The sequence below is a fragment of the Xenopus laevis genome, chromosome 1L (genome assembly GCF_017654675.1).
Source record: "Xenopus laevis strain J_2021 chromosome 1L, Xenopus_laevis_v10.1, whole genome shotgun sequence".
NCBI classification, from domain to species: Eukaryota; Metazoa; Chordata; class Amphibia; order Anura; family Pipidae; genus Xenopus; species Xenopus laevis.
Window position 1 is genome coordinate 79052543 of NC_054371.1, and position 12277 is coordinate 79064819.

The 12277-nt window shown below is 44.8% G+C and overlaps 1 protein-coding gene across 1 annotated transcript; it reads right to left on the reverse strand.

Annotated features, from left to right (window-relative positions):
- Window positions 1-2462: 2462 nt before the first annotated feature.
- LOC108710833 (uncharacterized protein C4orf54) lies at window positions 2463-11807 on the reverse strand. Its single transcript, XM_018252009.2, has 2 exons — window positions 6776-11807; window positions 2463-4641 (listed from the first exon to the last, which is right to left on the reverse strand). Exon 1 carries the CDS (start codon window positions 11338-11340, stop codon window positions 6784-6786), a length of 4557 nt encoding a protein of 1518 aa, XP_018107498.1. The 5' UTR covers window positions 11341-11807; the 3' UTR covers window positions 2463-4641; window positions 6776-6783.
- Between the last annotated feature and the right edge of the window lie 470 nt (window positions 11808-12277).

Below are 12277 nucleotides of genomic sequence, written 5' to 3' on the forward strand. Positions count from 1 at the left end.
TATTAGGTGGTGCATAGTTGAGCCTGTAGCAGACCTGTATATTTTAGGCAACAGCAAAAGAACAGATTTGCAGTTATGTAGGGTTAAAGCATTTGTAAATGTAGTTTGACTGGTCTGGGTACCATAAGCCTTTCTTGAACAGTATACCAATGATATATATCAAGAGTATTCATGATCAAATCCTGGCTATAAAAAGGCTGCTTCTGATCCTTTTTGCTAAACTGCTACTTTTCATTCCCTAAACTCGAAAATATATTTAGCAATATATACCCCCAAGTTTGAACAGAAGCAACCTCTATGTGGCATAAAATCATACCCACAATACTATCATAAAGCAGTAAAATGTCAATCACACTCCAGATTAATCCAGTGTTATGTAGCGCATGGGACTACCCGTAAACCCTGAGATGTTTATATTCTGTAAACTGTAACATGGAACAAATGGCTGAGCACCAAGTACGAAAAAATATATGTAAAAAAAGGTTAGTGGCCCAGTGCACTGCGCTGGAATAATGGGATTTCCTACAGCACCGTGTCCCAGCTAGTGTATTTAGTTTGAAAAAAATAAACACAGATATAACAGAATCCATCCTGCGTTTACCATAGAAACGGGTGTCTACTGCCTAGCATAATTACTAGCATAATTACAGAATGAAAATGTATTTGAAAATGGCAACTCTCTGAAACAAAGAAACTCACAAATTAGCTTCCATGGTGTGATCCTTAACACTTTTTACACCGGCAGATTATGAATTTAATACTGACATTATGAAAAATAAAATGTGGTGTGATAGAAGAAAAATCACAAAATATTATCACCAGGTCCAGTAGCATACACACCATTTAGATCCGGCAGCAACCAATCAAATGTTTGCTTTCAAACAGATCCCCAGTAAATGCTACCTGCTAATTAAACCTGTTACAAACTTGCCTGCTTTTATTGCATTACTCCCAAAACCTGTTGTACTGAGTAAGTAAATGTGTCGGCTGACTTTCTGCCATATTATGGCCTTGCAGCTTTTCCCAGTTACATCTTAAGTGCACTTAGTGCCCACAAATTGCTTTCAGTGCCACAGTATGTACTATAAAAGGCACCGTAAGTGGGGGGTGGTGACCGCTGGCCAACACGTTACGGCATGTGTCACTATGCTGGACGCCATAACTGATCTGTGTTAATGCTTACTGCTGTCATGACTACAACAGCACATATGCAGCCGGGAGGCCTATCTGCTACCATGTGGATGGATTAGAAACAAACACTTGGCTAACACTTTCAAAACAGCAGCTGCTGCCTCAGTAAGTACCAGTACTAAGAACAGGAGGTCTGGAAAGCCAGTAAATACAAGCTAAGTCTTAGAACATAGCATTTAGCTTAGTAAATAGCCTGGTTGGTACAATAAGCTACTCAGAACGTAAAGGTTATTGTACTGACCATTTATATGTAGTCTTACTTTATTTGTCAAATGGATTAGGCCCAAACTGCATGGATCACTCTGTCATAGTATGTCCAATCACAGTACTATTCACATAAACTGAGGATATTTTGTTACCCTGGCTGACTAAGCAGTATAGATACTCGCACTCATATATGCCAATTAAAATGATACTCTGTGCAGAATAAAATTAAAATTGACAATTATGTAAATATTGGGCATATATTCCCTTTATTGGGCTACATAAGTAAAAAAAATGTAAATATATATATATATTTTTTTTTTGACTTCCAGATCTTGATCTAAGAACAAGTCTATGATCGTGAAAAAGGGAAATGCTTTGAGGAACAGAGATGTATTTGGACAGACAAGGGTTAAGTGGGTATAAACAAGGGCACTAGTCCAATATTTTTTTTGGAAAAAAAGTGACATTTTGAACGATTCATTTATTTGGTAGCCATGAGGGCTACTTGACATACTGTATGTTTTCTCGTTTAACTGGAAGTTATTGTGAATGTCTTTCTCAGTTTTCATCATTTTACTAAATAAGAGGTTCCTAAACTGTGTGAACTGAAAGCAGCAGAATGGGGGGCTATCTTGAAAGCCAATTAAAAAGAGAAATTGGGGTGAAAGACATTTGCTGTTTTAGATATTTTCAGTCTCAGTCCTCCCAAGAGACCTGCTTATATTAAATAGTTACAATTGTATCTTTGCTTATCTTAAATAGTTACAATTGTATCTTTGCTTATCAAAGTAAAGGTGCTCTGTGTTCTGGGCTTTCTGCCAAGAGCCTCTTATTTAATTAAATTTAAGTATCTTTATTTTCTGGCTTTTCAGTGCAGGAGATCAAAGAAAAACTGGAGACATTTCAGTAACAATCTGCGACTAATCGGGGCTGTCCTGCAAAAAACGGGACAGTTGGGACGTATGAACTTGAGTTAAAAGAAAGGGAATTCCTTACAAGATGTTGGACCTCAAAGGGGAGTTGAAACCAAAAAAAATCTTAAAATCACAATTCTAGAATAATGGAAGAGTTATATGGAAGGGGTCATACTAAAGTAATGTTTATTAATGTTAAGCACTGTGCTAGTATTGCTACAGACTGAAATCATACCAGGGTCAAATAATTTCAGAAAGAACCATGTAACTTTATAATACCTTATAATACTGAAAAATATGTTGGGAGAGTAAGTTGGGGAGATAGAAGTGGGGCATAATTTAGGATACAGAACGCTATGTGGGGAAAATAATACAGCACCCCTATGCATTGATACTAACTAGCTAAAGGTATTACGGTTTTTCTTTTAGGGCTCATTTGCAAAGGGTGGCATGGTGCAGAGTGAAAAAGACTGTAGCAAATCACACCTATTCCCTCCTTTGTAGCAGCAAGTGCTTTCAATTATCTTCAATATGCAATGCAGAAATGTATTTTGAATAATGCACTGGCAAGCAGTACTTGATGTACAAGAGTGGGAAGCAAGATTTGCCTGGCAGGGAACCTTTTCACCATTGACTAGTACCAAGATCTTAATGCATAGTCATCTAATGTCCACAGTTTTGTGACCCTTAACATTATTGCACATTAACTGAGACTGTATGAAATGAGCATTTTTCTTTACCACATTGAGCTTAAATGGATTATGTAATAAAAGGTGCAATGTCTGCTACAGGTCTATTCAAATAGAGCTTCCAATCAGCAGGTAGCATTTATTGATCACCTGTTTCAAATCAAGCATCTTATTGTTTGCTATGCATTACTGCACCTGGGTAATCTCTGTACCTTTTATTACATATGAACCAAACAGTGGGTTAAAAAGAAATCAGAGATTTACTATCCCAAGGGAAAATATTGAAAAATCATGAACTTTAGAAATTCTACGATTTCTATTATAACAATGATGGTTCCTGAGTAGTACTTCATTTTAATGGTATTGCTTGGTAACATCAAACATTCTTTTTTATCAGCAATACTTTTTATACTTCCAGAGCAGTATGTCAGTTTGAACAAATATGAATCACAAATAAGCAGATAAACATTGCAAAATAAATTGCGCTTACAATTAAGTCAGGGTTATCGCCATTTGTAAATAAAGTAGGCTTTTGTAAAATTCAGCTTAAGCTTGATGATGGCTGAAAATGTCAGTCCTTTACTGAGTTAGACAAACCTGCTGGAACATAAATACCTCTAAAATGCATTGCATGCGCTAGGTATATCATGTTCCTACAAACAGCTCTGTAAGGGGGCTACACAGACATCACCAGTCTACATTTTCATTTCTTTAGCAGATTTCTCCACAGGATCTTATCTGAATGACAGTCACCAACCAAAGTGCTTGAAGTAACTAACAAAATAATATTTTCTTAAATCGATTAACAATAAAAAAAAAACTTAAATACAACTGCTTCTGCAAACTACTTAGCAAACATATGCATTTTGTAACATTATAAGGCACTTATATTTCTAGAAATATATATCTTGAGACTTTGTCACTTTAAGTAATACCTGACTGCCATGCTCATTGCATACAAATGTAAATGTTAAAATGTGAGTCTTCAACAACCCAAAAATGCACACAATTGTTTTTTTTATGCAAGATTGAGCATGACAGAGCCCGAATATTTAGCATGCAAAGGCACGTGTGTCATTAAGGCAGAGAATCCATATACAATTATCATAATTAAGGCCTACAATTAATATTTGAAATAGCAGCAAAAGTTGTGCTGAGATACTTATATCTTAGAAAGAGGTCTCTGTAGTCTCTGTCTTCCAGAACAGCCAAAGCTAATACAAACCTACGTCACTTGTTTAAATTCTCACAAACTCTAAAGCAGCATGTGAAAAGCACCTACACCATTGTAGGCAAATATTCCTAATAAAGATTCATAGAACTGTTTTTCTTCTTGCAATATTCCCACTTGACTTTCAGTAAGTCGAGGCAAAGAGAAATACAAAAAGTACATGCCTGTGAAGGCTGTAACATATATTAGTCAAATATACTAATCTCTATGAACCCAAACTCACACACACATATGGCTGTCCAAGTGCTGAATTTGTTGACTTTTCTGCTGTGTGTTTTGGGCCACACCAAGGACATGTACTAGTATTCACTAGGAGGCATCTGCCATGCATTTCAAGCTTAGTGTGAGTTTCACGACTTCTTGTGCTTCACAAAAACTTGTCTAGTCATCGACACAGAAGAAATAATTTCTGGAAAACAAAAGGTGGAGAGAACTTGTTAGTTAGTTTGCCAGGTGTATTTTGTTCTATTTTTCCTAACTTCCACCGGAGGGGTGCTGATGGATCACTAAGGCTGGGGTACACTTTCTATACACACTGGCCAGTCAGGAGAGACTACTGTGCAATTTTGGCCACGGATGTGGTCAAACAGACCATTGCTTGTACAATACACAGAAATGAGTACAACTATACTCTCACACTCTAATGGAGGCATCTAGATTTACACAATGGATTAAGAAAAGGCTGGCAGTAGCAGAGATTGAGTAGTTAAGTAACTTTTTGACTCATGTTAAAAGTGTTCATGCAGTTCAGGGAAGAAATGACCAAACGGTATAAATTGTTGTGTGATCTGCAGCCAGCTTTAAGTATGTGTTTGGAAGCCTGGTGTATGCACCCATGGAATTCTCATAACAAGAGGAGGGACTGTATTTGCACCAAGATCAGAGGCAGCAGTTCTTGTCCAGTGTACGCCTACATCCAGTGGGTACTTTAATGTGTCTTTCTGGAGAGTGGTCCGAAGGACCCTAAATGATATCTAATTTGAAAACCGCATCATTGTTTCCAGTTTTTATAGGGTTCATTTGCAAATAGTAACATCAATGACTGGGGACACTGTCCTAGTTCCCCAGAATGACCCCATCTAGTGTAGTTGTTGCCAGAAAAGAGCTAGCTACAAAATGCAAAGTTCAGCAACACTCAGTTACTATTCCATCACTGGAAAGAAGTAGGAAGGCACATAAGTAGCAGGAAATAGGATCCATCTATGTAATGGAATGTGGCTTTACTGATCTTTTTTTGCAACGCTGCTCTCATTCATTTAACATTATATACTTTGTGCTTTTCTTGTGGAGCAATTTAGAAAAACATTATCAATTTTTATGTTGTCAAGTGTTGTTTTTAACTTCCAGCTATTAGCAATAAGGGAGAATTGTATCTTTAAGAGGCAGTTAACACCAGGGAAGGACTACTACCATAATTTATACTTTATATATACTTTTTTAATTCCTGTAGTCAACATTAAAAAAATGTATTGAATACACCTTTTATATAGTCTATACACATGTATCACTAACATGCTGCTCTTTTAATCCTCTTTTTTTCCCTCTTTTTATGCTCTTTTTTTCCAGCATCCCTTCTTGCTGGGCAGCTGCAGTGCCAGGGTTGAGGGGCAGTGCTAAGACCTCATGTGATGGTGTTTACATCCGTGTCACAGCCTATTGGAATTTTGCACTTTCCCCAGTCCAATGTCACAGCTGCGTGTTCAGTACTGTATAAGAAGGGACACTGGAGCCCTGCACTTTGAGAAATGGGGGCTTTCAGCACAAATTATTTGGGCAAAGGGGCACTGCAACCTCCCATTTACTGGGAAACAGGGAGTTTCAGTGGCAGTTCCTTTTCTACCAGGTGGAAAATGCACCTGCTGAGAATACAGTATGTGCCATGTTTCATCACTAAGGTAGTATAAAAAAATGTGCAAAGTTTGGACCAGGTATAATAAACTAAAGCAGCCAGGTAGCATTTAGTGGGCACTTGTTTGAAAGGAGACATTTACTATGGGTTTCAAGACCTGGTGCAAACGTTACTGCAATGTGATGCTTTTAAAGTGATGCTGGGATATTATGCATTTCCTTTAACATGAAAACCCTCAGATCAATTTCCTTTAGTTGTGCCCGTCAGAAAGCCTAAGGCTGCCCATCTTACAACATGAGGTGCCAAACTGGCGCAAACATCAGTGTATATGATATTATCTGAAACACTGTGCAAACATTAAAGTAGCTTTGAGAACACTAAACATGAACAGTTGTCAATTTGGAGCAGTTTTACCCTAAGCCCCAGCAGCAGTAAAGGAGGCCATGTTTGTCTGCCATCATATGTACAAGCCCCATAGATTTAGAAGAGTAATAATTGCACTAGGTTTCAAAGCCCAATAATGTATCTGGTACAGTAAGAAATAAAAGCATAAACAGTAATGTGCCTATACCATACTAGTAGAACCCTAGATCTTGCCTTACCAATATAACTTACAATAGCACATTTTATATACAGATGCTGAAAATGTGCAGAGAATAAAATCCTTTACTGTAAAAGCATTAAAAATAATTACCTTGGCTTTCATCTGTGTTCCACAACAAATCTCATAGTGGTGCCATCGAAAGATGGAGGGGCCACAATCCGGGGTCCTGGCTGAGACAAGATGCTGATGACCTGTTTGCTCTCTGGGCAGCCTAGGGAGCCCCTTCTGATATTCGCTGCTTGTCCAGTTACTGCATTAGCTGCTGCAGACCCAGTGGCCAGGTAATAGGGGCATTCATTCATGTTCAGCTCCCCTGACTGGGCAGTCTCCACACCCAGCACCTCAAAGCTGTGCTCACTACCCTGGTGAGAGAACTGACTCTGAAGAGGGGTGGCAGGTAGCATAGCAGTTGTTGCAGTGGGTAAAAACCCAGGGTAAAACATATAAGCAGCTCCATATGCACCAGGACTGAGAGCTAGGGGTGGCATGTGGACAGGCACAGGAGTGGCAGGGGGTGCTGGCACCGGGACTTCCACATACTGTCCAGTTTCAGGATCAAAGAGTCTCTTTTTAACTGGCTGCACAGGGGTATCCACAAGGTAATATTGCCCTGTGGCTAAATCCACCAGCATTTTGCGTTGGGTCTGCTGGGGGTAGATCTCAACTGGGGTGGCTGCAGGTAAGGGTGGTGAATAAAACACAGGGGCTTGAGAACTGGGCATGGCCACTGGCACAGGTGGAATGGCATGATGGTAGATAGTGGCTAAAGGGATAGAGTCTGGGGACTGAGGCTCTACTCCTGTAGAATGTGTTCTGTTGGGCTGGACCCCCTCTTTGACCTTGCTGCGCCAGTCACTGACTGTTTTCATTGGACTCTTGGGACTGGCAGGATGGCTCTTGGCACTAAAGGGAGGCAGGCTGCACATGGAGGCTGGATCGCGGCTGTGAGTTGCTGCATTCTCTCTGGAGGATGTTGAAGTGTCGCGGACAATGGCTGCAACTGGTGGCTTTCCCACAGCAGCTTCACTTGCTGCTTTGACTGGGATTGTGAGGTAGTTCTCAAAGTCTGTACTGGCCTTGCGAGGTTGCGGAGGCTGTGGGGCAACAGTCGGCTCTGGTTCCGCTTTCTTCCAGGCCTCTTGTAAGGAGCGAGGCTGGATTCTCAGGGAAGTGGGAGGCTGTGGACGGGCGTTCCTGCTGTTTAGCGCTGACTCTAGGCTCTGTTGTCTTTTTGCGGCACTAACTGTAAAAACGCTGCGATTGTTGCCTGCAATCCCGGTATCTGGGCTTTTCTGCTGCTCCACACTTTTGGGTTCCCCAATCTTGGATACTTGGAAGGTTTTAATTGGGGCCTTGGTCTCTGCCGCCGGGGGCTTAGAAGGGCTCTTGCCTGAGCTGGGATAGGAGTTTCTGCGGACTAGGGGCTCGGGTGCACGGCCAAACGGCCGAGGTACTGCCTTCTTAGTCTCCTCGGGTGCCACAGGCTTGTCATCCACTGTCTGAGACTCTGACTTAACCTCCGGCTCCTCGCAACTGAGGAGCGACAAGACGTGGCTGCCGGTGAGAGGCTCTGGTTGGTCTTTGCGCTTCCACTCTTTTTTATCAAACACATACAGCTGCTCCATTGTCTTCACTGCTGCAGTCAGCTTATCTATGGCTGCACGGGATTTGGGCGTTTGTGGCTCGACTTTCACTTCTGGCTGCTCTCGAGGCTTCTCCTGCTTCCACTTGGATGCCTTGGAGACAATCTTCACTACAGGCATCCTGGGACCAGTCTTGTTGGGAGCTATAGTGGCCACAGGGAGCCTGCCTGATGCCCGGTGTACCAAAATGGTGTCTGCAGATGATAGCGCTTTGTCACCCTCCCTTGTGTCTGCTGAGTCTTCCCCATTTTCTTTATTGTTCATGGCCTGGCAGGTGATCACTATGGGGGACAGAGAGGAGGACACCTTGGAGGCCACCGATAGCTTGGCCTTGGGGTCGGGGGTGCTGTGCCCTGACATCCCGTTGCCCTTGTCATTGCCCTCCCCAGTGTCATGGTGATAGGAGCTCTTAAGCAGCTTTCTGACATCTCTGACCTGGTGAATGGCTCCCTGACTCTTGGGCTTGTTCTCCCTGACGTCCCTCACCAGGAACTGGGGCATCTTCTCCAGCACCTCAGTCCTGCAGGGGGCCACCTGACTCTTCAGCTCCTCCGCTGCTTTGGACAGATTGGCAGCAGTGGATGCGAGGTTTGGAGTCAGCAGTTTGGCAATACTGAATGGGTTCTCCTTGTTGTCACCAGACAGTGGTAGGTTGAGTTTAATCTCCTGGGGTTTGGGGGTTAGCATGGGGGTCATCCTACAAACAGCCGCCTCCAGCACCTCCAATTTCTCCGTCTTAAAATCATGCTCGTTGCGACTGAAGCAACTCTGGTGGGCATAGGTAGATACTGAGTACTTGGTAGCTTGCTTCTCTGCCTGATTCTGTTTGGGGGTGTGCTGGATGCCTGGCACATACAAGCGGGACATTTTAGTGGATTGACTGCCCGGCAGCTCCCCTAAATCTGCCCTCCAGTCCCTCTCCAACGGGATCTTGATCCTCCGAGCTTTGGCCACTTTCTCTTCTATTTTCTTTTCCATCTTTTCTATCTCCTTCTCCTTCCAGGACCTGAAGGCACTGTTTTGGCTGCGGAGGAGCATGCCTTTCATCGCTTCTGAGGCACTTTTCTTCGACTCTTCTTCCCTCTGATGGTCTATCGAGGACAGCTGCTTGGCTACATTGCCCTCTGCAGGTGTCAAGTCTTTGGGGGTCACTGACTTTGAATCAAAAAACTCTCCAAGTTCTTCGCTGCTGACCAAGGTAAAATCTGAACTGGCTTCGGAAAACCTGGAGTTCTGCCTCTGGATCCCCTTCTCTCGGGCTCCTTCTGTCTCTTTGGAGGGAGTACAGACTCCTTTATAAGAAGTGTCAGTGATCTCGCCTCTTTCCATTTTAAACTCCTGTTCCAGCTGCATCTTCTTTGAGATGACATTTTTAAGAAGGCTGGAAGCAAACTTGGATTTGTGCGTTCCGTCCATGGTTTCTGCTGCAGCACTGTGCGACTGTCTGCTCCCCTCCTGCTCAGCCGGCTCTCTTGGCAGCGACTCTGTAACCCCATCCGCTTGAGCTGAGGCTGGAGCCTGTTCAGGGGGCTTGTTGGCTCTGTCACTCCCAGAAGCCGTCGTGGTCACGTTGCTGCTGAAGTTTAGAGTCTCAGTGAGAGTCACGACCCTGGATCCAGACTGAATGCGCTGAGATGAGCCACTGCCCCCGCTCGCCCCCTTGGTCTCCAACTCGCTGAGCACCAGCTCAAACGCCTTGGTGTGCGATTTATTCGCCTGCACGAACACTTGCTCCTTGGGCGCATTCTTGTTGAATTTGCTGAGGCCGAAGCTGGAGGCAGAAGTAGCCGAGTGCTGGTGGATGCTCTTCTCTGCCTTCTGGGACAATACAGCGCCCCCCTTGAAGTCCAAGTAAGTGGACCAGCTGTTGATGCCGATGTTCTGGTCGGACAAGGAGGTGGTGGATTCGCTGGAGCTGAAGTTAATCGCCTCGAAGTAGGGATAAGCCAGGCTGCGGAATGCTCGGGCGGTCAGGTTTCGCACCTCCTTGTCCGCATCGTCCAACTCGCTGACAGCGCTGGAAGCTCCGCTGGAGATGTCAGCATGGACGCCGCTACGAGCCTGTAGTCGGGCAGGAACAGCCACAAATCGGTGCGCATCGGCCGCCTGGGGTAAAGCCGGGAACTGATGATGGAGCTGCCGGAAAGCGGACTTGCAGTCCGGGGCTGAGGACACGCAGTAGCTCATGTCTGTGTCATGCTTGGCGCCGGCAGGGGCGGTGTTTGTCTGTCCTTGCACATTGCCCCCCTCATTTATAGTGTTGGATGCACTTCTGATTGATAGGAGGATCCCGGCTTTGGAGCGAGCAGCCTCCCCAGTGTTCAGCGCTTTGTTGTCTAAGGTGCTGCTGCAGATGCTCGGGGAGGTGTCGCTGTCGGACTGGCTGCTGCTGCTGATCAGCTCGGCGCTGCACACACTGTCCGTGGGGTTGGGGTCGCTGGTGGTGGTGCTCATATAATAGTCCTCGTCTGTCGGGCTGCCCCCTTGGCTGTCAAACGACGCGTACTCCAGGAAGGCGCAGGGGGCGCTATCGACCGCTTGACTCCACGCGGAGGAGGGGGCCAAGCCAAAATCTGGGTAGTCGGGCTCCTGGTCGGCCTCGCACAGCTGGATCTCGTGGGTAGTAATGTAGTGCGCTTCGTCGTTGGCACAGGCGATTTGGGGGGCGCAGACTGGCGACGAGGGGTTACTGGTGCCGGCCAGGGAAGAGGGGTAAGACAAGCTGTACTCTGCCTGCTCCTCATGTTCTCCAACATCTGGGAGCTGGACAGGTGTTTGGCTACGTGGGCGATCTCCATGGCTGCTCTCCTCCCGATTACTCCCATCGACTTGCTTACTGTCGGTCCCGTCTCCAGGCACAGGGTCGGTCAGCGACTGCGACACTTTCGGCGTTGCTGCGCTCACTCTCTTCTCAGCCTGTATGGCAATCTCCACGTACCCAGGTTTCGGCCGTGCCGCTTCCTTTAGCCGCCAGACTGGGCTCTCCCTGCGCGCTGGCACTGCTTGTTGCATGGCTGCTGCTACTGCTACTGCTGCTTGTGACTGCCAGGCGCCAAACTGTCAGTCTGAGTGGCACCGGCTGAGCGCAGTAGCGGTCCCGGCCTCTACTCCCCAGAAATGAAGGCGATGCAGATGGGAAATTCTTCTTTTCCTCAATGGGATTCACACGTCACCCTGGGAGCGTTTTAAGTGACATTGACCGCCAGTGCTTCTGAACAAGGGGGGCTGACACGTGCTTTGATTTCCTACATTTCCCTTTGTAGTCGCTGCTAGCATTGTCTTCCACTGGCTCAGGGGCACGATTAGAGCTCAGTCTGCCCCCACTCACTTCATTTTTCCATCTGAACATGTCCTGTCCTCACACAAAGTATGGGACTCCCACGGCAGAAATTGTTGGGGGGCCTGGGGCTGCATTGTAGGGTCGTGAGATCATATGGACAGATCGTTTTCCTATATATAAATACCACCGCCTCCAACACTTTCCAGCTCTTGGGCAGCTGATTGTGTATGTTTCTCAATGGCAAATCTGACAAGGTCCTTCCCTTGGCTTTTGCTTTGTTTGTGTAGTCTGAAAGTCATGGCAGGAAGATTTATTTAGATGCTGTGGAATATATAGTATCTCTGACGCACGAGGCAATGGTAGTGGCAAAAATATCTTTTCTGGACTTTGTCTAGTGGTCTGTCAGTGCCTGATTGCTGGGGACACTGTCCCTATGCCTAGAAATCATATTCCTGACCCTTACACAAGAAGCTGTTTGGGGTGGGGGTATTTATTTGTATTACAATAGGTCCAGAAACAAAACACTAAGGGGGTTATTTACTAAACTCTGAATGCAAAAATGTGTGATTATTTTTTTATAAAATCGGACTTTTAAAAAATCACAAATTTTTCAGAATTTATTAAACCCAGAGGATGGAAAATCCGGCATCTCGGACCTGTCGAGGTTGC

Bases quoted from the DNA above. Each gene is read 5' to 3' on its own strand.
- LOC108710833 (XM_018252009.2), bottom strand. From the start codon at position 11,340: ATGCAACAAGCAGTGCCAGCGCGCAGGGAGAGCCCAGTCTGGCGGCTA.